The sequence below is a fragment of the Falco cherrug genome, chromosome 8 (assembly GCF_023634085.1).
Source record: "Falco cherrug isolate bFalChe1 chromosome 8, bFalChe1.pri, whole genome shotgun sequence".
Taxonomy (NCBI): domain Eukaryota; kingdom Metazoa; phylum Chordata; class Aves; order Falconiformes; family Falconidae; genus Falco; species Falco cherrug.
Window position 1 is genome coordinate 26104176 of NC_073704.1, and position 25385 is coordinate 26129560.

At 64.7% G+C, this 25385-nt stretch overlaps 3 protein-coding genes across 8 annotated transcripts; all 3 read right to left on the bottom strand.

Annotated features, from left to right (window-relative positions):
- Nucleotides 1-201: 201 nt before the first annotated feature.
- Nucleotides 202-8805, bottom strand: VIL1 (villin 1). 4 transcript variants are annotated; one of them, XM_005447388.4, is made up of 20 exons: nt 8497-8805; nt 5875-5960; nt 5567-5641; nt 5231-5427; nt 4871-4979; nt 4425-4535; nt 4126-4328; nt 3559-3637; nt 3315-3413; nt 3063-3216; nt 2854-2954; nt 2580-2717; nt 2244-2402; nt 1973-2152; nt 1712-1857; nt 1461-1605; nt 994-1182; nt 770-838; nt 469-606; nt 202-379 (listed from the first exon to the last, which is right to left on the bottom strand). In XM_005447388.4, the coding sequence occupies exons 1-20, from the start codon at nt 8696-8698 to the stop codon at nt 266-268; spliced, it is 2694 nt and encodes an 897-aa protein (XP_005447445.3). In that variant the 5' UTR covers nt 8699-8805; the 3' UTR covers nt 202-265. The 4 variants fall into 4 exon arrangements, with proteins under 4 accessions (XP_005447445.3, XP_055575389.1, XP_055575390.1 ...); XM_055719414.1 differs by having other exon boundaries at nt 5875-5983; nt 8497-8613; XM_055719415.1 differs by having other exon boundaries at nt 5875-5980; nt 8497-8611.
- Nucleotides 8806-9379: 574 nt separating this feature from the next.
- On the bottom strand, nt 9380-14761 carry CTDSP1 (CTD small phosphatase 1). 2 transcript variants are annotated; one of them, XM_055719282.1, is made up of 7 exons: nt 14530-14761; nt 12964-13106; nt 12654-12755; nt 12340-12396; nt 11721-11813; nt 11271-11456; nt 9380-11178 (listed from the first exon to the last, which is right to left on the bottom strand). In XM_055719282.1, exons 1-7 carry the CDS (start codon nt 14594-14596, stop codon nt 11050-11052), a joined length of 777 nt encoding a protein of 258 aa, XP_055575257.1. In that variant the 5' UTR covers nt 14597-14761; the 3' UTR covers nt 9380-11049. The 2 variants fall into 2 exon arrangements, with proteins under 2 accessions (XP_055575257.1, XP_055575258.1); XM_055719283.1 differs by lacking the exon at nt 14530-14761 and adding an exon at nt 14279-14354.
- Nucleotides 14762-18385: 3624 nt separating this feature from the next.
- Nucleotides 18386-24590, bottom strand: SLC11A1 (solute carrier family 11 member 1). 2 transcript variants are annotated; one of them, XM_005442954.3, is made up of 15 exons: nt 24383-24589; nt 23668-23801; nt 23054-23176; nt 22604-22723; nt 21710-21816; nt 21549-21619; nt 21372-21439; nt 21082-21237; nt 20785-20943; nt 20516-20605; nt 20221-20340; nt 19573-19722; nt 19415-19488; nt 18776-18929; nt 18386-18688 (listed from the first exon to the last, which is right to left on the bottom strand). In XM_005442954.3, the coding sequence occupies exons 1-15, from the start codon at nt 24420-24422 to the stop codon at nt 18578-18580; spliced, it is 1677 nt and encodes a 558-aa protein (XP_005443011.2). In that variant the 5' UTR covers nt 24423-24589; the 3' UTR covers nt 18386-18577. The 2 variants fall into 2 exon arrangements, with proteins under 2 accessions (XP_005443011.2, XP_027666584.2); XM_027810783.2 differs by lacking the exons at nt 18386-18688; nt 18776-18929 and adding an exon at nt 19005-19247 and having other exon boundaries at nt 24383-24590.
- Nucleotides 24591-25385: the final 795 nt, after the last annotated feature.

Genomic DNA, 25385 nt, shown 5'->3' on the forward strand with positions numbered 1-25385 from the left:
TGCCGGGGTGGGATAGGGTGCCCCAGGGGCTGGGCAGCTTGCGCGTTGCCTCTGAGCATAGCGGGGCAAATGAAGGGTTTGAGGAAAATGAGCTGAGGGTCCTTCCCTGCACTGCCTTGGTGCCTGATGGAGACCCATGTCCCCCTGCATGCCATCTCTGCTAAATAAGTAGGGGGCTGGGGTGAAGAAGCAGACCTGCTCTCCAACTCCATTTTATTTAATAAAAATAATGAGCTGACATTGTCCCTGTGCCCAGGCTCCTGCACTAGAAGAGTCCTTTGTCCTTCTTGAGCTGCTGCTGTTTCCACAAGGGCAGGTTGCCGAAGGCAGAGCGGCTCATGCCAAAAACATCCTGGAAGTCCCGGTCAGAGAGGTGGCACTGGGGGAGAAGAGAGAAGGCTGAGCTGAAGCTGGGGACTTCTCCCAGTCTGGTCCCCCTGCCCCAGCAGCCCCCTGGTCTTGTCTCACCTCCTTCTTGCTGGGGTCCACACCCTTTGGGAGGTCCGTGGCCGAGGTGTTCACCAGCACGTCCAGTGGGAAGGTCTCCAGTTTGTCAGCAAAGAGGGTGGTGGTTGCGGTGAAGACCTCTTGCCTGGATGTGAGCACCTGGATGGCAATGGATAGGGTCACATCGGGGGCTGCCCCAGGGACAGAGGCAGCAGGCTGGCTCCAGGTGTCCACTCACAGGAGGATGTGTCCTTGCACCACCTCCAAGGGGACAGAGGACCTTTCTCTGCCCCTGGCTGCCCCCTCTCCCTGTGCCACTTACTGAGGTGAGCTGCCCGAAGCTGCTGTCATCCCCTAGCTCAGCTCTCAGTGCCTCGTAGGATTTCTTGTCCTGGTGAAGGGGACAAAAGCACTCAGCCCCTTGGCACAGGCAGGGATCAGGCAAACCGCTGCCTGCACCACGGAGATGCTGGCTGGGGCCAGATCCACATCTGGTCCCATCTGCAAAGGGCCTCCCTGGTCTTTCCAGCCACCTCCATGACTCACAGCCCAGTTGAGAGGGTCCCAGGCCAGGAACCAGCCAGTGAAGGTGGGGGGCTCATGGCCCTGCTTCACCACAATGATGGGGGTGTCAAGGTCACGCCCACTGGGGTGGCTCCACAGGTACTCCTGCACCATCACCGCTGCCGCCTCCTTCTCAGACTCATTGGCACCTTTCCCAATCCAGAAGAAAACCTGCAATGAGGTCACTGTGTCTACCACTGGGGTGAGACAGGGCCCTCTGGGGCCGTGCCCGACACATGGTTGGGAGCACACAGGATCTGCCTGCAGCAAAGGGCACTGGGGTCCATCCTCAGCCATCCCTGGAGCAGGGGGGCTGGAAAAAAACACCATGGGGCCAGGGACGTGGGGTTTCAACCTCTCATCCCACCTCTGGCTGCTGCAGGTCCTGCACCACTCCAGGACATTTGTGGGAACAAACATGTCCCCCACCCTATGCCCTCCCAAGTCACCTGGTCCCAGGTGTCCAGCAGATAAACATCATCCTCCTCCAGGTCATCTTGGGTGAAGTCTACAATCTCCGTGGCCAAGAAGGTGCCTGTCTTGTTGGAGCACTCAAAGAGTCGGGGGGACACGGAGGGGTTCTCCTCCTGCAGCCTGGCAGGGGGCAATATGGCAGTGGTGGTGGGGATGGAGCTTGGCCCATCTTACCCCTGACAGTGGGGGTTGTGGGACAAGGGGCCCCTGGGCATAGGGCTGGTACCTCTTGCTGTTGGCATACTGGGACTTGCCCCCCAGGGCCAGCCAGAACTCAGGTGGCTCCTGTCCCTCTGCGATCACTGGCTTCTCTGTCTTGGAGATGATGTCAGCCACAGTCTTGGCCATCTCACGCTCATCCCCGCTGCAGCCCTGCCAAGCAAGCCCAGCAGCTGCATCACCAGCCCCAGCCAAGGAGGAGGAAGAGGAGATGGGGACATTTCTCTTGGGGGTGGCAGCACCCACCTCAGTGCCTGGCAGTACCCACCTTCCCATACCAGAGGTAGCAGCAGCTGGGGGTCTTGAGCACAAAGACATCATTGGAGTTGAGGGAGGAGGCGCGGACTGGCACCTCAAAGGCCTTGGTGTTGTACTCATTGGTGCCATGAACATGGAAGAGACGGGTGGAGGGTGTGGGATCCGTGCTGCCTGCCCGCGAGGTGCCACTCTGAGGGGGACCAGCACAGGAGGTCACTACCAGTGCCACAGGCTCACCCGCCTGCCCACTGCCCACCCCTCCCCAGCAGCACCGCACTCACCGCATACACCACCATCTTGCCCTTGAAGATGGCCATCAGGTGGGCTGGCTCCTTGCCCATGGTGACACGGACCTGCACAGGCTCGTTGTTGTACTTCTGGTCCAGGATGACAGTTTGGTAGGCAGAGGCAGCCAGCTCATCTGTGCTGGCTTGGCGGCCCTGGGCAGGGCAGAGAGGGGGTCAGTGGCCACCATGGCCCCCCTTTTCCCTCTTGGAAAGGGGGAACCCTCGTGCTATTTCCATGGAGTCACGCGTAGGGGCAGAGCACCCCCACGCCAGGGAGGTGCCCCTGTCATCCTCCCCCCTGCGACGGGTCAGTGACCTAAGGGGTCTCACCTGCCAGAGGTAGATGATGCGGTTCACCTTGGGCCCCACAAAATAGGTGTAGAGCACCAGGTAGCAGTCCCCACCATAGAAGTGGCCCAGCCATCTCTTCTCCACAGGCACCAGCTCCTTGTTCTCCACACGCCAGACCTGGGGGGACAGGGATGTGCTGCTGCCAGGGCTGGTGCATCCCCCTACCCTGCAGCCCCTGGGTGTCACGACATCCCCTGGCACAGCCCAGAGGGTGCCCTGAGAGGGTCCTACATTCTGCCTTAGCCATCCTTACCTCTACCTCCCCAGATCCATCATCCACCATTTTCTGCTGGGCGGCCATCTGGGGCTTGGCATGCAGCGTGGTGGCATCAAACTTCACCTGCTCCACCTTGGCTGTGTGGGAGGGCAGAGGGCTGAGCCACATCCCACTGATAGTGGGGGTCCCCACAGCCCCCCCATCCCAATCCGAGGAGTCCTGCAGCATCAGAAGGAGACACTCACCCACTTTGCCCACAGTGTGGGTCTTGCCCAGGCCACTGGTTTGGTTGGGGACAGTCCATTTTTGGAAGAGCTGCCTGAAGAGGGTTGACTCAGACCCGTCGTTCTCTGTCTCCACACTGGTGCTGTCTGGGTAGTTCTTGGCTTTGATGAAGCTCTGGAGGGATTCAGACCCAGAGCATGGGCATGGGGTACCTGGCTCCCTAGGGAGCAGCCAGGCTGTCCCATAACCAACCTCTAAGCCAGCACACCCACCAGCGCCCTGTTCATGGCCTGCTGCTTCTCCTCCTTGTTGGCGTTCTTGCCCTTCCACACAAAGATCTTGAGACCTCCTTGATCAAGGATGTAGCAGTCCTTGGAGGAGGGACAACAGCAGAAATTAGGACTTTGGGCAGCTTTAACCCTTCAAAAGAGCTTTTGGTGCCCACCAAATCAGTTTTTGAAGGGTTAAAGCTGCCAAGGAAATTGGGCACCCCCAAGCATCCCATGGGTGACACACCTCATGCAGGAGCATGTCTTGAGTCAGTGGTCGGACTGCCACCTCCTGTACAACCAGGTTCCCACTGGCATTAGAGACACTGGCAGGGGAAAAGAGAGGAGAAGGAGTTAGAAGTAGAGCTGAAAAGCCCCGTCCCCATCCTCACCTTGGGATGGCAGGGTTGGGTTGGGGTGTCCCCTCTCCATCCCCACCATGATCATGGCAGAGGTGGTACCCAGGGACCCTCTTTCCCTGCCCATAGTGGCAACCTGGTTTGCAGCTTGCCCTGCCATGCAGCTCACTTGTGGCCATGGGGAGGGGCAAAGGGGTGTCAGATGTGATGGGAACACCCAGGAACATTGCCACCATATGTAAAGGTCAGACTTGCATGAGCATCTCTCTACCAGGTACCAACCCCTTGCTCCAACAGCATTCAAAGGACCTGTCCCCACCCCTGCAGTGCCCTTGACCCCTCTTTGTGGCTGTCCATGGTGATATGGGAGTTGTGGGACATAGCAGAGAGGGGTGCTGGGTCCCTCTGGCACCCTGTGAGATGCCCCCACGGGTGACCCATTCCTGGCAACTCACTGGTAGAGCTTGAGGGAGGACTTAAGCTTCTGATCCACTTTGTCATCAGGGGTGGCTGCCTTGATGTCCCTCTTCTCGCCCAGCACGTGTGTGAGTACCTGCATGAGCTTCGGCGAGGCGCCCTCGTCCTCACCATCCACTACACCCACCTTGGCACGGCCCCCACGCTCCCGGTCCCGGATGTCCTTGGCCAGGGTCATTGCCTGCATCCAGGGGAGAAAGGGTCAGCTTGGATTGGGAAGGGGGTGGCCGATCACCCCCTTCCTCCAGGGGGAGACCCTGGGACTCCCTGGCCATACCTTCAACCTCTCATTTCGGTTACTCTCAGGGCCATTCCACTGGATGATGAGCTGGCCCAGGTCCAGAAGGAACACATCCCCTCGGTTGAAGCTTTTCCAACTCACCTCCACCTGGGGGGGGGGGGGGGGGGATTGTGGGGAGGGGGCTGTGTGTCAAGCAGCAGGATACCTGGGTTCCCCTGGCTCTGCAGCCCCCACCTGCCCTAGCTCAGTGCTGATGCTCCCAGCCAGTGTTCCTCCTCCCTGCCCCAAGAGAGGCTTTTGGAGGTAAGTTTGCTCCTGAGGCAAGGCCACATGGCCCCACACCCATTCTATCCCCTGCTTGAGGGCAGTGGGCTCAGGGAGAGGGGGTGGCAGGGGGCTGTGTGCTCTGGCCTGATCCTTACCACAAACAGCACCTCTGCACAGGTTGGTGGCTGGGGACCCCACCACATCCCATAACCTACCTCTCCTGCCACCACATTCTTCTTGCCCTTCACGTGCAGCAAGCGCTGAACTTTGTAGGTGTTCGTCTCCACATGCTTCATGCCTGAGGCCACCCCACCCTTCTTATAGCTGGGGGCAATGAACACAGTGTCAGCCCTGGGCCCCCCCTTCTCGCTCCAGTGGGGTCCCCCTTCCCACCTCTGTGGACAGTTCAGGAACACCCACCCACCCACGTGGGTGATGGATGGAGTGAGACCAGCTCCAGATCCTCCTCCTGCCACCCCCACCCCACTGGGACACAGCCCCATGGGGGGCATGCAGAGGACCCCCCCTCACCATAACCCACTGTGGCAGCAGGTGCCCAGGGGTGACTGACATACATGAGTCCCTGCTTGAAGTAGGCACGGAAGGTCTCGCTCTCGTAGCCCTGGACCTCACGGTGCTGCACAGCCACCATGCCCAGGTGGTCATCCATCTGGGTGGTGTAGATGGTGGCCGCCCCCTGCTCATCCTGGCTTGACTTCTCCCCCAGCCAGTAGTGGATGTTGTAGCTGAAGCTGCTCCCAGTCTTGCGTGTCTGCAGGACACCAGCCCCCACTTAGAAGACCCGCCATGCCCGCAGGCCACTCTGACCAGGGACACCCCTCCCTGCCCCCTAGCCCCATCCCAGGACAGAGCCTGTCCCCAGTCCCCCGTGGGACCGCAGGCTGCCCTACCGACAGCAGGATGTAGCAATCTCCCTCGTAGAAGTTGCCGTAGCTTTTGGTGGGCACTGGCACCATCTCCATGCTCTGCAGAAGGAACAAAAATGTCAGCCCTGGTGGAGACCCCCCACCCCAGCCCCACACAGCCCCACTGACCCCGTCCCCAAAACCTGGGTGGGTTTAACCCAGGATGCTGCACTGATACCCCCAAACCTAGGCACTGAGGACACCAAGGAGGATCTCCCCTCCCGCAGCCCCACCAAACAGCCCAGTGATGGGTGCCTGGGTGATGGGTGCCCAGACTGCGCCCGTGTCCCCACCTCGATTCGCCATATCTGGAGGCCCGGCGTGGTCTTGTTGAGTGTCCCGCTGACTTTGGTGCTGAGCTCCACCATGGTGATGAGTGCTGCAGGCAGGCAAGGGGACCTGCTGGGGCATTGGCAACGCCCTTGTTAATGGCAGGTGGTGTCATTAAGAGCTGGGACAGAGCCAACCTGCCGTGCCATCTGCTGCCTTGCCCAGTCTGCAGCAAGCCAGGCCATAAACCCCCTACCTGGAGCTGCAAGGGTGAGGGGACCCCCTGGCACTCTGGTGCCAGGGCTGGGGGCACACAAGCGGGACTACTGTCCCCCTTAGCCTGACTGGCACTGCAGCTGCTGGGGGCTGTCACAGCTCTGTACTAGGCTCTGCAGCGGGCAGGAGCTGGGTCCCCTGCGTGCCCCAGTGCCCCGGTACGGGGCTGGGCTGTGCAAGGCATCCCCAGCACAGCAGCCACAGCTGGGTGACACAGCTGTGCAGCAGCCTGCTCCTCCCCAGGACCAGCAGGAACCGGCCTTGCTCAGCCTGCTCCTGGCACGGCTTGGCACGAGATGGCACGGCATGACATGGCCTCGCACGTTCATTCACATGCATGCACATACACATACACATGTGTGTAAGCACCCACTCCTTGCTTCAGCCTCCCCCGCTCCTGAATCCACCACCGGATCCATGTGCCCCCGGCAGGGCACAGCCCAGCCCCGCAGAGGTGCTGAGCGTGCCAGGGCTCAGCCCCGGTGCTGCCGAGGCTGCCCACAGCCATCCCTGCCAGGCTGGCAGTGCTTCCCAGCAGGCAGGCAGGAAGGTCAGGCAGCCGGCGTTGGGCGAAGCCCCCCCCTCCCCCGCCGTGTGCCCCGGCAGGGGGCTGGCAGGGAGAGCCAGCAGTGCCCAACGGAGAGGCCTTTGCTGCCCCAGCCCCACAAACCTCTGCCTGGTCCCACCGTGCTCTCCTGAAAGCACCCACATCCTGCCCTCAGATCCAGGGGGTGATGTCCCCCCAAGTGCAGCCCCAAGGTGGGGCAATGGGTCCCCAGGCCCCATCCTCAGGCCACCCCCGTGCCAGGAGCAGGGGTGGCTGTGGGATGTGCTGCCCCCCACCATGCCCACCTTCCAGCCCCCCACCCCAGCCTCTCACCTTCCCTGCAGAGCTGGGCACAGGTGAGCGTACCTAGGCAAAGTGCTCAGGTGCCAGCACCCAGGAGACCTTTGTCCCCTCCTGTCCCAGCCTACGTTCACCATATAAGGGCAGGAACAGCCCAGAGCCAAGGTCCCCACGGCCCTCCAAGGCTTCACAGTACCTGAGGAGCCCCATTACTCATGGGGTAATTGCCCCCCCTCCCCCCCGAGGTACTATGGCAGCACAGGCAACCCCAGGCACCCTGCACACAGGCTTGTTGTGCCCATGGTGGTACCTGTGCCCTTCCCATGCCTGCTCCCCTCTTGGCCCTTGGCACCGTGATGGGGGTTTTGATGCCTGCCCCCCACCAAAAGATTCCCCGAAGTGATAGCAATGGGCTGAACCAGGCCAAGGGGGTGTCAGCCACAGAGGTGCCCTGATGCCACAGGGATGCGCTCTGCCACTGCCCTCCACTCTCCAAAACCCCCAAACCCTCCCAGCCATGGAGCACTAAGCCTGTGGCAATGGGTTTTTTTGGCATCTCCCCCCTGCCAAAAGGTTCCCCAAAGTGACAGCAACAGGCTGATGCCACAGGGCCAGTCTACACTGCTGCCCTCCATCCCCTTTGTCCCGTGGCAACTGGGTTTTTGGTGCCACCAGCAATGCAGCACCACCTTCCCAGCACATCCCCTTCCCACCTCACGTGTCCTCACGTCCCCTACCTGGTACATCGTTTCCCTGCCCATGGTACTGTCCCCATGCTGTGCCACCGCCCCAGCTGCAGGCCAGATGACTGCCCACTCCCCGATGGGCTTTGCCTCCCTGTGCTGGGCATCTCTGCAGCTCCAGCCTTAAGGATGGGAAAGGGGCACAGGGATGGGGCATGGGGCTGGGGTTTGGGGGTGGGGGGCAGGGCACACAGTGGTGGCACAACTAAACCCTATGCCTTGTCCCGTGCTTCCAGCCCCCAGCCCCAAGGGGTAGTACCTGATGATGCGGCTGGTGCTGGCAAAGAGGAGAAAGGACTGGAGTCCTGCCCAGTGGCTCCCAGCCCTGAAGTGGTTTTGGGGATACATAAAGCTGGGCAGGGAGGGCTGGTGTTCACTACAGCAGGCAGCCCCCCGGGCTCTCCATCCTGCTCCTATCTCTCCCCCAGCCCTGCAGGCTTGCTGCAGCCTTATCTCGGCTGCCCTGCTGGGCCAGCAGCCCCTGCCACAAGTGCCACCGGCATCCCACACCCCAGCTGTTACCCTGGCACCAGGCCTGGGCTACAGTGAGCCTCAAGTCCTGACTGCTCACCTGCCAAGGATCCCCAAAGTGATGGCATCGGGCTCAACCAGACCAAGAGTGTACTGGCCACAAACAAGGAGGGCTCCCTGATGCCACAGGGATGGGCTCTGCTGCCGCCCTCTGCTCCCCTGGCCCTCAAAACCCTCAAACGCTCCTAGCACAGCACCCAGCTCCAACCCCCTGCACCCCATGCCACTGTCCCCCGCGGGACCCTTACCTGGGTGCAGAGCCGCCAGCAGGGGTGCAGGGCTGCGTTTTGGGGGGCTGCTCTCCGCTCGGTGGTCACGTTCCAGGGCTGAGACTGCCAGTGCCGCACGGGGGTGAGGGACCCCACGCCAGCCCAGAGGGCTCGCCCCCTCCCAGGGCCCCCCAGCTGAACAGCCTGGGCCACTAATGAACTCAATAATTAGTGCAACCATCGGGAAGGACAGAGACTTTGCTAATGAGGAGAGGCACAGGGCCAATGAGGGCACGGGGAGGGGGTGGGGGCAGCACCCCACTGCCTACACGTTGGCAGCAGGCTGCCTGGGGTGGGGGTGGGGGTGGTGGGGGGTGTGTCTGACACCTTATTCAGAGCAAACCAAGGAAGGGAGCACTTGTGACTCGTGCCCCCAGCCCCCCCCCAAGCCCCAAAGCTGGGTAAATTTGGTAAATCTGATAGTAAATTACCACAGTAAATTCAGCCCCCCCTTGTTATGGGGCAGGATACCCATCCCCATGGCATCAGGGTCCTTTTGCCAGGAGGAGGGGGAAGGGGGTGCCAGGACAGCTGGGGGAGGGGGGGTTGCCCTGGAGCATGAGGGTGCCCCCTTGGCACCAGACAAGGGGTGACTCCCCTGACCCTGCAGCCCAAGGGTGCTCCCACAGCACTGACCTGCAGCAACCCCCTTCCCAGGGGGAATTTAAGGGATCCCGGGGGCTCTCTGCCTCCCCGCTGTGCACACGCACTAGTGACACACAGGTGGCATGTGCCCACACCCACACGTGCACACACTCACAGGACTCCCCTTTCCAAGATGGTTTGACAGCTTTAATCACATGAAGGCACTTCGATCTGGTCCCCCAGCCCTCCCCAACCCCCCCAGTGCCACCTCCCCCCCTCCCCGGACCCCCCCAAGGGTGCCCAGCACGGGGGCTGCACTCCTCGGGTGCTGCAGCACCCATGGGTGCTTGCTGGGCAGCAGGCTTTGCTGGTGCCGTTTGACTTGTCTAATATAAAGTGCTGAGTTCAACCCTCCCGGAGGGGCAGGATCAGGCCCGGGGCAGGCAGGGGTCCAAGGGGGTGCGTGTACCACAGCACCACTCACCCCGCCTCCCCACCGGAGTGCAGACAGGCCTGGGGGGACCCCTGCCTGCCCCGGCACCCAGTGCTGGGATAAGGGCAGTGCCAGCAGGAGCTGGCTAGACCGCACTGGAGAGCTAAAACCCCTCGCATCCCGCCCCCCAAATACTGCCCCCTCCCCTTCCCTGGCACAGCGGTAAGAAGGCATCCATGATTTTTTGGGAAACCGTTGCTTTTCCCCCTGAAGAGATCTGAGACATTGTCCATGCTGAAACGCTAAAAAAGGCCTGGCTGAGCTCAGCTCCCGCCCCCTGCCCCCCAACCCTCCCTGAGAGCCCCCAGTGCCTCAAGGCTGGGGGACATCCTGGCACAAGCCCAAACCCACAGGGGTCAGGGTAACCCCATGCTGCAGGGGGGGGAACCCCAGAGTTCCCCCCAACCCTGCCCCAGCTGGGGGGCTGGGCTACACTAAGGCTGGTACGGGGATTCCTCCCCCTAGGAGCTGCAGCCTTTGATGAAGCTGCAGATGGATGGGGACGGGGCGCAGGACCACCACCCCCACCACCCCCCGCACACAAGGGAGGTAACCCCCCCGTCGGTGACTGGAGTGGCTCCCACTGGCACAGTATAGCTGGAGGTGGGGGAAGCCACCAGATTCCCCCCATGGGAAGAAACCGAGGCTGGAGGGAGTGCATTAAGAATGCCCCCCCCACCAGGCACACCCCTTGCAGGAATTGGGGGGGCACGGAGACACAGTGTCCCAAGGCACGTGGGGGGCATTCGTGGCCAGGGGCTCAGCCCTGAGGCCAGGCTGCCCCCCAAAACACACCCCCAAGGCAGGGGGTAGAAGGCACAAGGCAGGGGGTAGGGGCATGTCCCCCACCCCCACCCCCCCGAGGTGATGAGCTGCACCCAAGGCAGAGTTAAGGGTACGGCGGCACCCCTGTGCACCAAGACCAATAAAACTCCCCCATTTCTGGGGGGTGGCAAGGGCTTAACCAGTCCCGCACTCCCTGCAATAGGGGCCAAGGGCCGTCAGCCCCTGCAGCAGGCAGAGCCTGGATGCGGGGGATCTAGACTCCCCCCAAAGGCAGTGGAAAGCAGCAGCTGCTGACCCCCCCTCCCCACTTGGGGGGACATGGAGGGGAAAAGGACCTGAGAACTGTTTCGGGGAGGGGGGATGCAGGTTGGGGTGGGGACGGTGGGGACGGGGCAGTGGGGGAGGACAGGACCCCCCCAACAGGTCCTCAGCACAGCAAGGTAGCGGGTCACCCATGGCCACCCCTCCTCCACAGGGAGGGGGACACCCAGGTCCCCCAGAGGGGGCACCCACATCTCCCACCACCGGCAGGCAGGGAGGGCACCCGCGCCCACCAGGGCTGGGGAGGATGATGAGGGGCACACTGGGACATACTCCCCCCCCCCCAAATAAGGCACCCGGCTGCCACAGCGGTGCCCCTCGGCAGCAACCGGCGGGGTGGGGGGCCACTAGCTGTTAGTCCGCTGCTTCTTGAGCACTGCGTACACGTCCTCCACCTTGCTGAGCCTCTCGAAGAAGGGCAGCAGGTCCAGCAGCTCCGTGTCTGCCATGTTATCGAACCAGGAGGCCACCGGCACCTGCAGGCAGCGCAGCGGGCAGCAGCTGAGGGTGGGCCCCCCGCCACCTCCCCACTGTGCTCCCCCTGCAGCCTCACCCCCGGGGTACGTACGGCGTTATCGGGGTGGAAGATGTAGGATGCAGGAGAGTTGTCCACGATGATGATGCGGCGCAGGTCGCGGCCCAGGCGGCTCAGGTCCTTCACGTAGTTGCCGCGATGGAAGACGCAGGATTCCCGGAAAAGCCGTGCCCGGAAAGCTCCCCATTTATCCAGCAGGTCAGCCACAGGGTCTGCATACTGCAGGCACAAAAGAGGGGTCACCACGCTGTGCTACTGTGCCCACTCCATGGTGACCATGGCACCCAGCTCGCCCCATGCCTCTCCTTGACCAGCACCCTGGAGGCGCAGGCAGGCAGTGCTGCCTGATGCTGGCGCTGCCTGCAGGTAGGCAGGGGACAAGGGGCCAGGTATGCCCACAAGTGGGGAGGGAGGGGGAGTCGTGCCACCCGAGGGGTGGCTGGGAAGGGGAGGGCGATGGCGGGGGGCGGTGGGGGCACCCACCTTGGCCAGGCTGGCAGTGAAGAGCACGCACTCGAAAAGCTCACCCATGCGCTGCAGGAATTCATCCACATGCGGCCGCTTGAGCACATACACCTGTGGGCACGGGGCAGAGGGCAGCGTGCCGCGGGCACCAGTAACCCCACTCAGCACCCACACGCCCACCCCAGGGGACACCCGTGTCCCCAAGCCCAGCCCACAGCTCCCTGCTGGGGCAGGGGAGCAGAGAGCTGCCTGTGCCCCATGCCGTGGGGGCTGCCCCATGTGGGCTGGGGGATACCACGGCCCTGCTGGCACGTCCAGGGCGAAGCATCTGGCCGGCTCCAGAGCCAAGTAACCGAGAACAGGCTGACTGCCCAGACCACAGCCTATCCTGGATTACTTGAACCCGGGGCCAGCCACTGCAGGAGGGCACCGTGCCAGGACCGCCCCCTCACCTCCCCACCCTGCTGGGAAGAGGGGCACCCACCTCTGCCCCCCAGGGTGCCAGCCCTGGCACCCTGATGCCCCTGACTGCCCCTTGGTGCAGAGCACTGGGATGGCTCCGGGTCCCGGGGGGGGGCGCGGGGGGGGCAGAGAGGGTTGTGGCCTCTGCCCAATGGGCATAGCCCCACGCTGTTACCTGGTGCATGATGCCGTCGATTTCAACAGGAATGATGAAGTCGGCATTGTTCACCGGCTGGGGAGGGCACAGCAGGGTCAGCGCCAGGCAGGCGCCCCCTGCCCACACGCTGCCTGCCCTCTGCCCAGTATGCACCTCCTGCCAGCCCCGCAGCCCCCTCGCAGGGACACTTCATCCCACCCCGCAGGGCTGTGCCAGGTGCTGGCCACGGGTGCCTGGGTGCTGGGCATCGCCTGGAGGGATGAGGGGGGGGAGCAGGGCAGCGTGGGGGGCATGGGGCAGTAGGGATGGGGGTTGGCCAGGGTATCCCCCACCTTGAAGGAGCTGTGCACCAGCGTCTCGTCCAGGTCGATGACCACACACAGCTTGCTGGCGTCCTGCGGCTTGATCTCGGGCAGGAGGTGTTTGACGGCAGCCTGCGGCGGGGCAGGATGGGCAAACCCAGGGATCAGCGGGGTGGCAAGGGGCACTCCCTCCCCCCCTGCCCACCCAGAGCAGGGGCATGGCAGGGGGGAGCCCATTTAACCCCACTATACTGGCACAAGAGGAGCTCTGGGGATGGGCTGCCCTGCCCTCCAAGTGCTGCCCCCACCCTCCAGTGCCAGGCGGGGGGCTGGGGGGTACCTTGGGCAGGGCCCCGTTCTCCTCCACCAGGAGCGGGGCACTGGTGGTGCTGGCGCAGGGCTCCCCCTCATCGCGGCACAGGCAACAGAAGAGGGACTGGAGGATGCTGCGGCTCCGTGGCTTCTTGGCCGGGGCCTGGGTACCTGCGGGGGGGTTGTGGCGGGGGGGGAAGGGGGGTAAGGGGGCAGGGGCACCCCCGGGGCCGGCCCCAGCCCGCCGAGGAAGGGGTGGCTCAGCCGGGTTCGGGGTGCTGATGCTGGACCAGAGTGGTGGAGGGGGGGCCCCGGAGCCCCCCGTGCCCTTATCGGCCCCCAGCACTCTTCCGGCCGCCCTTCCTGCCCCGCCAAGCGCCGGCGCCGGGCAGCACCGCGGACACGCGCGTTTGGAGACCACCCACAGCCCCTTGCTGGGGCGCGTCCCCCACCACGGGTGACCCCCGTGGGGCCCCCCGCGCGGCTGTAGACCCTACAGTAACAGAGCGGAGCTCTGCCCCAGGGGAGGGGCTGTGGCCGTCGCGGTGCCGGTGTCCCGGGCGGCCCCGCCGTCCCTCCGCAGGGGGCACAGACTCACGCGGTTATGTGGCCCCGCGCGCGGGGCCTCGCCGGGGGAGGCGGGGCTTACAGCCACTCCTTTCCCCGCCCCCAGCCTGCCCCCCTCTCATTGGCCGACTCAGGCGTACCAGAGGCGAGAGCCCAATCAGGGCGAACCGCCCGCCCCTGGGCGCCGTGCCCGCGGCCCCCATTGGCGGATCAAGGGGAAACTGAGGCAGAGGGGCCGCTCCCGCCCGCCCCGGGGGCAGCGCGGCGGCTCCAGCCCCTTCCCCACCGGATCCTGCCCCTGGGCTGGGAGCGGGGCCGGGAGCCGCGGCTGCCCCTGGTCGCGCCCCCCAGCAGCTGGGCTGGAGCGCTGCGCCCTGGCGACCCCGTGGGGCGCCCCACGGCAGGGAGCCCGTGGGGCAGAAGCTGCCCGCTGGGGACGGGGTCCGTTCCCACGCTTGCTCCCCCCGGCCCTGCCCGCTCCCCCGGCCGGCGGGCAGCACCCGCGCGTCAGGCAGCGGGACGGGCAGCGCTCCCCGCCAGACCCCCTGCGCCGGCGGACGGAGCGCAGCGGATGGAGCACAGCAGATGGGACGCCGGGCTGCGGCGGGGTGCCCGGCCCCCTCCCTGCCTCAGTTTCCCCCCGGCGCGGCGCGCACCCCCGCCCGGCTCCGAAGGAAACGGCGCAGACACGCCGAGCACCGGGGCCCGAGCAGCGCCCCGAACACCCCGGGGTAACCGGCGGTATTCGGGAAGGGACGGAGCCCGGCCCCCCGCGCCCCGGCGGGTGCGGACAACTCCGTTCCCTCCCAGCCGCGGCCCCCCCGTGCCCCAGCGCATCCCCCTCCAGCCCTGGGGCAGCGGGACGCACGGGGGCAGGCTGAGACGGCCCGCAGCTCATCACACCCTCAGGGCGCAGCCACCCGCAGGCCCCCAGCCCCCTCGATGTCTGAGACACCCCCCCCGGGGACCTCCCCCCCCACGCCCTCTCCCGCACCGGGGGCGGGGGCGGACACCCCCGCCGCGTTACCTTTCTCCTGCAGCGGGGCGCTCCCCTCCTCCCTGCTAACCTGGGCGATGATGGACTGGTGCTCCATGGGCGCCGGGGAGGGGGGGGGAAGGGGGCGGCCCCCCCCGGCGCGGCCCCCGGGGGGGGAGGCGGGGCGGGGGCCGGCGGCGGCGCGGGGCGGCGGGCGCGGGAGCGGCGCCGCGGAGGAAACTTTGTTACAACATGGAGTTTCCTCCGCCCGGGCTGGGGCTGCAAACATGGAACCCGGGCGCGGTTTCAAGGAACCCCTTAAAAGGGCAACGCCGGGGGGGGGGGGGTGACCCCCTCCTCCTCCTCCTCCTCTCACCTCCGCCTCCCGGCACCCGCCCCGCGGGGGAGGAGCGGGGGTCCCCGGCGAGCCGCCGCTGGGACCGGGGGTACAGGGGCTGGCGGTCTCTGTGGGGGCGCCTGCGCCGCAGGTTTGGTTGGGAAGAACATCACCACCTTGTGCCACGGTGGTCGTACGGAACCAACCCCCGCCCCCTTCTCCCGGCTCAGGGATAATGGAGAGGGGGATCAGCCCTGCTGTCACCCCCCGTCCAGCTGGCAGTCCCTGGGGAAGGGACTCCTGCAGCAGATGAAGCCCCTCCCCAGTGCTGGGTTTGCCCCGAAGCAGAGACCCCTGGATCTGGTGGCTCAAGGCTGGGTGGTCCCCGTTGTCCCCGTTCCCCCCTGCCCCAGGAACACGTTCCCCATTGCCAGGGCAGGCCAGCATACGGGTCAGCAGGTGCTGGGGGGCTGCGCCAGTAGCTGCCTGCTTTTTTCTTTCTTTCCCTCTTTCCCCTGCAATTCCCCAGTTATTTTGGGAAAATATATATACACATATATATATGTAAGCAATACATATACCTCCCCCTGCAATTCCTCCCCTCCTACTTCGGGGGGGCGGCAGGGAAGCAGGGCTGTTTCCAGGTGCTCTCCGAGAAACGGCTCTTACCAGCAGCTTGAGGATGCACCAATCCCCTCAGGAGCCACTCCTGCCCCACTGCCCAAGCCCCCCATGTGCTGGCATCCTCCAGCCCCAACCTCTTCCCCCTGGCAAGCCCGTCCGGGCCCTGCCAGGGCAGCTTCACCCCACACTGCCCAGCATCTGACCCCGTGGTCTGGCTGGTCCCAGTCACTCCCTCCCTTGCCATCTCGGTGGCAGGAGATGCTATGGCCACTGTCAGCACTGCCCCAGGGACAGAGCAGGTTGGAAATTCTCTGTCTAAGCTTGTTAGGGGTCTTTCCATCTCTCCCAGCTGCAGTGTGGGGACTTCAGGGGTCGAGATCGTCCTTTCTGGCCCGGGGGGGTGCAGGGGCACAGGCAAGGTTGCCATGCCCGTGGTGGCACACACCGGGTACAGCTCTGCCCTTGCAGCTGCACAGGGCTGAGCCATCCTGATACGGCAGGAACAGCCCCTAGGAAACAGGGCTGGGAGGGGACCTGTGCTCCCCGCGGCCAGTGTGGGCCACAACACATGCCCACAGGGACCCCTCGGGGAAATGGGGTCTGGCATCAGGACGTGCCTTCCTGAAGAATTAGAATGCTGTGATGACGGCGGGACCAGGCAGGCACTGGAAACACTGGTGAAGCAAAAGCCAGTTCGTGCCCGTGGCTCCCGTGCTCCCGGCTCCACGTGGGGCATCCTGGCACCACAAGCCCCAGGGGGAACCGGGACGCTGCAACCTGCCATCCCCTCCGCGTGCTCCGGCAGCAGGCAGCAGCCATGCCTCGGTTTCTCTGCCCCTCTGCCGCACTGGGCAGGGAGGCAGCCGGCACTGCCCCGCTGCCTGGCAGGAGGAGGAGGAAGGAAGAGACCGTGCTTCTTCCACTCTCTGTTTTGGGCTGACCTGTGCGGCTCCCTCAGCCCAGGTGGAGTGGGGCAGGATGCCTGCTGGCTGGCTGGGCTGCTGGTGGGTGCGAGGGGATGCTGCTCACCGTGGGGCAGCAGTGGAGACCACACAGCATCCTTTCCAGCATCCCTGTGCCTCTGGCCAAATCCTTCTCTTCCCTCCCTGATGAGCCATGCGCAGGCTACAGCCCCAGCTTAGCCAGGCCCTGCCAGTCCTCTTAATTAATGCAGTTAGGAACGTCTCCAGGCCAGATACCTGCAGCAGCACTTGGAGCATCACTTCTAGCTTTGCTGCTTGCTTGCGGCCAGATCGGGAAGCTGGGGAGGGCGGTCATACCCATCCTGGGGACACCAAGCTGGTGGGGACAGGGGACTCATCCTGCACCCCCAGCCCAGGCGAATCCCACCTGGATGTGAATGCTGTGGGGTGCGGGCACAGGGCAGAGTGGCACCCGGCTCCCAGCAGCCAGGCACCAAGGGACCCCTCTGTGCCACCCCACTGTCCCCAGGCTAGGGTCCTGCATCCTGTCCCCTGTTCCACCAGCCAGCCACAGCGCTGGGCACTTTGCCCCACGGCGTGCTGCCCCACAGCCCAGGCCGCATGCCTCCTGCTAAAGCTGGGCCCAGGCAGTTGCCCCCCGCTGCGGCTGCCCCCAGGGTGCAGGTCCCAGCCGGAGCAGGGCAATCCCCAAAGGCACAGCCCTGGGGACCCCCTGCCCCTCGACGAGCCGTGGGGCTGTCCCTGGACCCCACAGACCCCAGCCCCCGGCCCCGGCCCCGCGCCCGCTGGGGACAACCCCGAGACCCCCCAGCCCTGTACCCCCGGGGAGATGCGCCCCGTTCTGCGGGTGCTTCTCATCGCCGAGGGGGGTGCGGGGTGGTCCCTGCTCCTCCTCCCCGGGGCCAGTGGCAGCCCCGGCGGCTGGTGTCGGCTGCGCCCCTTGGGGAGGGGGGCGGCACGACCCCGCATTTTGGTGGGCCCCACCGGTCTGGCTCCTCCTTCAAACAGCCCGAGGCCGGGCCAACGCGAAGGCGGGGGGAGGCACCGCCCCACCCCGGCCGGCATCGCCCTTTTAAGGAAGGGGAAATTCTTCACATAAACAAGCGCGGCCCCCGGGAGCTGGGGGTCCGCTTCCCGGGGGCGGGGGGGGGCCAGGGCCAGGGGGGCCGGGCCCCCCAATTCCCTCCCTCCACCTCCCGGCCGGGGTGGTTTGGGAACGGGGATTTTGGGGTAGGGGGTGCTGGGGAGAGGGGGGAGCCTTGAAACAGCCAGGGAGCGTCTCGCAAGTGCGGGCCGCGGCGGGGGGCGAAGCGCGGCGGGACACCCCCCCCCCCACCCCCGGCCCGGGGTGCGGAGCAGGCGAGGGGGCACGGCCGCAGCCGGGGAAGGCCCGAGCGGCTCCGCATCCGGCGGTGCCGGCGGGCGGGAAACGGGGCATCCGGCGCGGAGAGGGCACGGTGGGCCCCCGCTCCCCCCGGGGGAATGCAAGGAGCTGGTGCTGAGCCCCTCCTCCCGCGGCCCCGCGTAGGTGTAAGCAACACCCCACGCCACCCCCCCGCCGAGCCCCCCAGCCTGGGGCAAAGGGTCGGGCCCGGGGGATGCGGGTGCCGTGGGGGTCCCCGCCCGCCGCCGCGGCGCGCAGCAGCAGCGAGGCTGAGGCCAGGTTACAAACACGCCATTTATCAGCACACGCACCCCAATCCCCCCGAGTTTGGGAGCCCCACGTGGGGCTCCGGCCGGGCCGGGGGCTGGGGCCGGTGCCGGGCAGCGGCGCTGGCGGCCCCGCCCCCCCGGGGCTGCCCCGGTGGCCCCGGGAGGCGGGCGGTGAGGGATGGTTAGCGGTCCCGGGAGGTGATTAGCGGTCCCGGGGGCCGGCGGTTCCCGGCACTAATGAGGAGGGGGGGAGGTCTCCGGGGCGGCTCGCTCACCAGCCCTTGGCACATCCTGCTGCCATCCACACCCCCCCCAGCACCCAGACCTGAACTGGGGGGGGGGGGGGGGGGGGGGGGGGGGGGAAAGAAGAAGAGGCTCTAAAAACTTGGGGGGAGGGCTGCCCGGCTGTTAACCCCTTCCTTACTGGGTGTGTTTCTGGCCAGAGCATCATCCCTGGGCTTGGCGTGGCATCTGGTGGGTGCCTGGTGTGGGAGACGGTGCTGGGCAGGGACTGCGGGGCAGCAAGGACTGATGGGGTCTGTCACCGGGTCCCTGCCACTGCCGCTGGGTCGAAGGAGATGCCGAAGTTGAACCGGCTATGGTGGCCCCGGGCTAGGAACCAGGCTCCGTGTGCGATGCTGCATGTCCAGATCTGTGGGGGCAAAGCGGGCAGGTTGATGGGCACCCACCAGGGATGCCGCCCCCCACCCACTGCCCCTCCCCACAGCGCCAGCCTTACCAGGTAGGCGATGAAGGCCACGTAGGCAGCCAGCAGCAGTCCCAGGGGGATGTAGTACCCCAGCCCCTGCAGTGTGGGCAGAAAGTCCACCACGAAGTAGACGTTGATGGCGCAGACCAGCCCCGTGATGAGGGTCATCAGCACCTTCCCCAGGCTGCGGGCAGGGGAGTGGGCATCAGTGCCAGGGCAGAGCACACACACACACACACACCAGCTGCATGCCACCAGGCACAGCGGACTGGGGGATCTGGGTTTGTGGGTGAGCAAAACCCCAACTAGAACATTTCTGCACCCCATGGCCATACTACACCCCTACAATGGGGGTCTGGGTGTGGGCTTTGGCCACCCTCTGAATGCAGGGCTGGCAGTTGCTAGGAGGATGCTGAGGACCCAGGGATGCCTGAGGGGGCCACACTTGGCATTTGGATGAGGATGGAGAGGTCAGTGATGGGTCTGTCCCACTCTGGATGCCCTGAACAGGTGGGAGCGAACAGGCAGGAATTAGACCATCCCAATACCCATACACCAACTGACCCCATGGCATGGTTTTGGGGGACAGGATGAGCCAAAAGGAGGGTGCCTGTGGCTGGAGCACTCCATTCTACCCACCCCGCACCTCCCCCGTGCCCCAGCACTCACAGGCTGTTGGTGAAATCCTGCATGAGTGGGTGCAGGCTGGTGAAGGTGAGGACGGGCAGGACAGCGAACGGCAGCTGGAAGGAGAGGGGGATGAAGGGGGCATAGCCATCAGGCTGGGGTGTTGGGGGGAAGGTGGTGCTCCCCCACCACTACCTTACCAGGATGCTCTGCAGGACATTGAGCAGGTCATTCATGCCTGTGAGGTGGCTGACATCCTTGAAGGCAGCCACAAAGACAGTGGGCAAGATAGCAAAGGAGCGGGTGAAGAGCACCCGGGCGAAGCGGGACCAGCGGAGCTGCAGGAAGCCCTGGGGACAAGGAAAAATCTGTGCCCTCACCCCTTGCTGTGCCTGGGGCACCATGCTAGGGTGGACCCCCCAAATCTGGGTTGGAGGAACATGTGGGGCATCACCCCTTCCTCCATGCCAGGGCACTGAGCAAGCCTTTGCAGGGCTGCTGGGCCCCACTAGATGTCAGCTCCAGCTCATTAAGCGAAAGATCTCAGGGAAATACTGTGTGGGGCATCCACAGAGTGCCTCGGGGAGGGTGTCACAGGGAATGGGGGTGGCCATGCAGCAGCAATGGGTGGGCACTGTCCCCATCCCACCTCCTGGGGACCCAGGACCTTGGTGCCAGAGCAAGCTGCCACCCACCAGGTGGGCATCGCTGTATGCCCAGCTCCCTGCAGGCATGGGGGGCAATTAACTCTGCCAAACTGGACCCCTCACCCAGGGCCCAGCTGTGTTTCCTGCCGCCGCTCCCACGTGCTACCTGTGGGGGCAAGGGCCAGCATCCCTGTCCCTCACCTCCATGACAAACTGCCCCGCATATGTCCCAGTCATTGTGGAGCTCTGTCCCGCCGCCAGGATCCCGATGGCCCAGATGTACAGTGCCGCTGTCCCGAAATAGCAGCCCAGGATAACACCCTGTGGAGAGACAGTCCCATGGGGATCCCAAATCACCCCCACCCTGGGTACTTCCATCAGCTCCCAGCCTTCCAGCAGGGTTGCGGCAGCTCCCAGCCCCAGGGGTCAATGAGGGGAGCACTATGTTCCCCCAGTGGGTACAGATGCCCACTGGGCACAGCCCAGGGTCACTCACCCCCTGGTAGATATCCACAGAGACCGTCTCATTGTTGGTGGGGAAGATGCTGGCATACTGGCGGACGCTGCTGTTGATGCATTTGTTGTGCTGCAAGGCACAGTGGGCGTGAGCGTGACGGCCACCCAGTAGTCTCCACAGGCATGGGGGGACCCCGCCACACCATGACTTGGGGCAGGAGGATACCCACTCTCCGAGAGATGCTCGCCCTGCCCGTCTCCACAGCTAGCACAGCCATCACCTCCCCATAGGCATGAAGTGACACTCACCACATCCTCGTTTCGCTGGTGGTAGAAAGCCTCGCCAAAGACAGCCATGACAAAGAGGTTGATGAGGAAGGAGACAAAAAGGGCTAGGCAGGACTCGATCAGGAAATACGTGTTGGCCTCCTGCACCGCCTCCTTCTTGGATCGGTCGATTGCCCGTGTCTGAGCATGGCGGGTGACATGGGTGCCACAGGGTCAGGTGAGCACCCCTGTCCCACATCCAGGACCAGCTGATCCCCATCAAGTGTCCCCTGAGACACTCCTGGGGTGGCAGTGCCCATGGCAGTGCCTTTATCTCACCTTCACCAAGGAGGAGTGGAGGAAGATGTTATGGGGCATAATGATGGCGCCAATGATGCCCACGGCCTGGAGCAGCTCCTCTCGCCCGCAGCCCAGGCAATAGGGCAGGAAAATGCCCTTCAGTACCTCCACCTGCCCTGGCCTCACCACCACATACTGGGGACCGGTGGGAAGGGGCAGTGTGAGCTGCCCTGCCTGCCCACTACAGGCCAGTGCCAGTGTGGATGCCCCACAGGGGTCCCCTGCCAGCGCCCTGCAGGGAAAGGGGTATCCCCAGCTCCCCCCTTCACCTCGTAGCCAAAGGTCAGGGCCATAATGGTGATCAGGAGGCCGAAGAAAGCCTCCAGTTTTCGGAGCCCTAGAGAGGTCGAGAGATGGAGTGGGGCAGAGCAGGGGACACCAGTGCCACATGGGCACCAGGGCTTCCCAGGTGAGCGTCTCCCCTGTCCCCCCACCCTGGCACTTACCATACTTGTCGAGGAAGAGAAAGAAGAGGGTGTCCACGATGGTGATGAGGACCCCACCCCAGAGGGGGATTCTGCAGGATGGCAAGGGGGGGCATTAGACATGTCCCCCTCGACAGAGCAGGGCCATGGGGGAGGGTGGGAGTCCCCATGGAGCAGCTCACCGGCCGGCTGAGAGCAGGCTGAAGGCAATGGCTGTCCCAATCACCTCCTGCATGTCAGAGCCGATGATGGCGATCTCGATCATGAGCCAAAGCAGCACACGGGGCACCTGGAGGGGCCAGGGCCAGGGTGCCATGAGGTGCCAGAGCTCGCAGAGGAGCTTGGCCCCAGGTGAACTGGCACAGCCTCCAGGGTGGAGATCCCTGTCCCCAGGCTGCAGCAAGCCACCCAGAGCAGCATGGGGACACCAGGAGACACCCCACCAGCCTGTCCCATGACACAGTCTCAGGGCGCAAGATGGATCCTAAATCCCAGCCTGCCTCCCCCACCCCCATACCTGCCCCAGTGGGAGCTGAGGATAGGACCCAGCTGTCTAGATATGATGCTCAGGGGGCACACCAGGGCAGAGAGGCATATCCAGCCGTCCTTCTGGGGACCTGTCGTTCAGCCAACATCAGCCATCACTTATTCCCCCCCCTCAGGACCTTGCTGCCTAGAAGGGACCCCTAGCTCCCCCTCTCCTTTGCTGTTTGCCCCTCCCTGAGCTCCCCCATCTCCCTGCACCAACACGCCCAGGCTTATCCCGCGTCTCAGCTGCGCGTTGCTGCCTCGACGCCTGGGCTCACCCCCCCACCGAGGACGCGTTCACATGTCCCCAGATGGGACCAGGACACCGAGGCAGCTTCTTCCCTCCAACACCCTGGGCCCCTATACTGCAGGAGTGTGTGGGCACTGGGGCTGGGGGTGCTTTGGGGAGCCCCTGGGGAAGGTGGGGCTGTCACAGTATCTTCTTGCTCCTCTCCAGCCCCCCAAGTCACTGCCAGGACTGTCATCAGCCCAAATGCAGCACCTCCCCCAGGCTGTGACCCCCTGGGGGATTCCCAGTGGTTGCTCACCTTGGGGTAGTAGAGGTAGCAAATCTCACCCAGGTCCTTCCCTGTCACGACACCCAGCCGGATGGCCAGGCGCTGGCACAGCAGCCCTAGGATGGTGGCCCACAGCAGCACCCACAGCAGCTGGGGGGGCAGGAGGGAGGGAGGTAGCAGGGGCTGAGCACCAGGCAGGATCTGGCTTCCCGGGATCCCAGCAAGGTTATCAACCAGCCCAGGGACATGGGGAAGAGAAGCCTGGAGGGGCTAGAGGTGGTCCCCAGCCCAGGCAGAGGGGTGGCCCTCTCCCACCCCTGGGTGCCCTCCCCCAGCACCAAGGCCCCCCACCCATGCCCTTCCCGCTGTTCAGGCTGGGGAGGCTGGCTTGCCATGGGGCTGGGCGGCCGTTAGCGTGGGAGAGGTTACAAAACCCTCGTCTGCTTCCTGATGCCGGGGCTGGGGGGGCCCAGGGCTCACCTTGAACCCCGCCACAGCCCCACACTGCAGGTCCGACTCCACGTTGCCCGGGTCCAGGTATGCGATGCTCATGAGGAAGCCGGGACCAGTGAAAGCCCAGAGTTTCCTAAAGCTGAAACCAGGCTGGGACAAGGAGGGGGTCCCGGGGCTGTCAGGCACCGTTAATTGCACTTCGTGGTTTCCTGCTGCTGGGCCATGCTTTCACCACTCCTCCCGGCAGGGGAACCCCCATTCCCTCCCCTTCTCCCTTCCGCCTCTGGGACCAGCCGAGGATGGGGGAGCTGGTGGGGTGCAGGCAGCCCTGGGGACCCCCACGGGCCCCCCCGGGGAGCTCAGACAGTGCGTAAGCAGCAGGGTGATCCCTGCGGCTGGGTAGCACCTTGCCTTGTGCCTCAGTTTCCCAATCTGGAAACCTTTATGTGGAAACACTCAGCCTGGGGCTGGGATTTGCTTGAGCCAGGTCTGGAGACACTGAGGTCCCCAGGGCAAGTCCCAGGCATGTGTCCCCCTCTGCGGTGGCCCTTTGCCTCCCCACCTCAAGATCCCTGTGGTACTGGCCCCCCACCCTGTCTCTTCCCACCCTCAACCAGAGGTGCCAGCCTGGCAGCACCTACCCCGCCGCCCTTGGGGATGCTTATGAGTTCATCCAGGTAGGTCTGATCCCGGGTACCAGGGTGCTGGGGGGGCATGGGGCTCCAGCCGGTGCTGTAAATCTGGGCTTTGTCCCGGTTCAGGGACCCAGTGAGGCCTGGAGGGAGGGCAAGGAAGAGGAGAGGAGGACAAGGACACTGGTGGGCTGGCAGCCCTGAAACCAGCTTCCCCTCAGTCCCCCCTGCCGCTGCCCAGTGAGCCCCATGAGGGACAAGCCCCATTTTCCCAGGGGGGCTCTGAGGGTGGTATATGAGGGCTGTCAGTGGCTACCCAGAGGGGTAAGATGCCACCTCCAGCTCATGTGTCCCTAAAGCCCCCTGGTCGCACGCAGCTTTCACAAGTCCAAGAGATAAGTGCATTTCTGGGCAGGAGGGACAGGAGGGGACCGTGCTCTGGGTCTTGCTGCTGGATGGGCAGACTGGGACAAGAGGCTCATACTGGTCCCAACCGCCCCCTTCCCCAGCCCACTTATGTCCTGGGAGCGTGGGTAAATCACTGGTGGTTTGGGGGAACAGAGGATGGGCCAAGTGGGGAAGCCAGGACAGGTTAAGGGGGATGGTGCCCACTGGGGCAGTGGGTGGGTGGGGGGAGCAGAGCCAGGTGGTGTTCTGGGGCGGAGGGAAGGGGATCTAGGGGAGGGAAGGAGGTGCAAGGGGACCCAAGTGTCATGGGACTCACCTGCCTCCAGCGATGCCGTGGCTGGGTCTGATCTGGACATGGTGCTGGGAGGCCCCTTTTTCAACACTGCGTGCAATGCCTGCCGTCCAGCTTTTAAAGGACACCCCCAGCTGCAGCCCCCGCGAGGAGGAGGAGGAGGAGGAAGTGCTCCTTCCCTATCCGCAGACCTGGGGTGGGAAAGGGGCCCTGCCTAGTGCGGGCTGGGTGCTATGAATGTGCACGGTCTCAGTTCCCCCACCCTCTGTCAGGCGGGGGGGGGACACCCAGCACCTCCCTCCCCCCTGGCATGCACAGGCATGTGCAAGCCCGGGGCACCCACACCAGTGTGCCCAGGGGTGTCGGAGCATGTCTGCATGTCGGCCTCCATCACCTGCCAGGGGTCCTGCTCCATGGGCGGCTGGAGGGACCGGGGACAGTGTCCCACCGCGTGGGGAGGGAGGGCTGGCCCCACGGGAGTAGGGGAAAGGCCGGAGGAGTAGGAGCGAGGAGGAAGCAGGAGTGTTGCATAAGCGCGTGAGCAGGTCAAAATGCACCCTCAGCTGCTGGGGGGGGGGGAGCACCCAGCAGGCAGGCTCTGTGGCACAGGGTGCTCACACCACCCCTGGGTGGGGGGGCCTTCACCCAAAGATGGGGTGCTCAGTGTCATTGCAGGTCAGGCTGTGCCTACAAAAGTGAGGCACCCCATCCCCAGGACCCTCATGGCTGTTGAGATGGGAGAGAGAGCACCCCAGGTGCACCTATGGGTGCCTGGGGAGCACCAGCTGACTTTCTGGGGCACCCCTCTGCCAGACAGGCTGTGCCCCATAGAGAAGTGGGCATCGGGGTCTACCCCCAAGGAGATGTGGGGGTGGGGTGGGCACAGGGATGTGAGCCTGGCCCTGCTCCAGGGTATGACCCAGACACCCCCCACCCCAATTAATGGCTAGAACAGCTGGGAGGTGGACAGGGTCCTCCCCAGACTGGCATGGGGGCGCGTTAGCATGCAACTCAGCACCCCCTGCCC

Coding starts and splice junctions, on each gene's coding strand:
- VIL1 (XM_005447388.4), bottom strand. CDS start 8,698: ATGGTTGCACTAATTATTGAGTTCATTAGTGGCCCAGGCTGTTCAGCT. Junction 5,642..5,874: donor TCCAGATATGGCGAATCGAG/GTGGGGACACGG, acceptor TTCCTTCTGCAG/AGCATGGAGATGGTGCCAGT. Junction 380..468: donor TGGACCCCAGCAAGAAGGAG/GTGAGACAAGAC, acceptor CTTCTCCCCCAG/TGCCACCTCTCTGACCGGGA.
- CTDSP1 (XM_055719282.1), bottom strand. CDS start 14,596: ATGGAGCACCAGTCCATCATCGCCCAGGTTAGCAGGGAGGAGGGGAGC. Junction 12,756..12,963: donor AGAACGGGGCCCTGCCCAAG/GTACCCCCCAGC, acceptor GCCCCGCCGCAG/GCTGCCGTCAAACACCTCCT. Junction 11,179..11,270: donor TCTTCCACCCCGATAACGCC/GTACGTACCCCG, acceptor CGCTGCCTGCAG/GTGCCGGTGGCCTCCTGGTT.
- SLC11A1 (XM_005442954.3), bottom strand. CDS start 24,422: ATGTCCAGATCAGACCCAGCCACGGCATCGCTGGAGGCAG. Junction 23,802..24,382: donor CACGGCATCGCTGGAGGCAG/GTGAGTCCCATG, acceptor CCCTCCCTCCAG/GCCTCACTGGGTCCCTGAAC. Junction 18,930..19,414: donor CAGGATTTCACCAACAGCCT/GTGAGTGCTGGG, acceptor CCCTGCCCGCAG/CCTGGGGAAGGTGCTGATGA.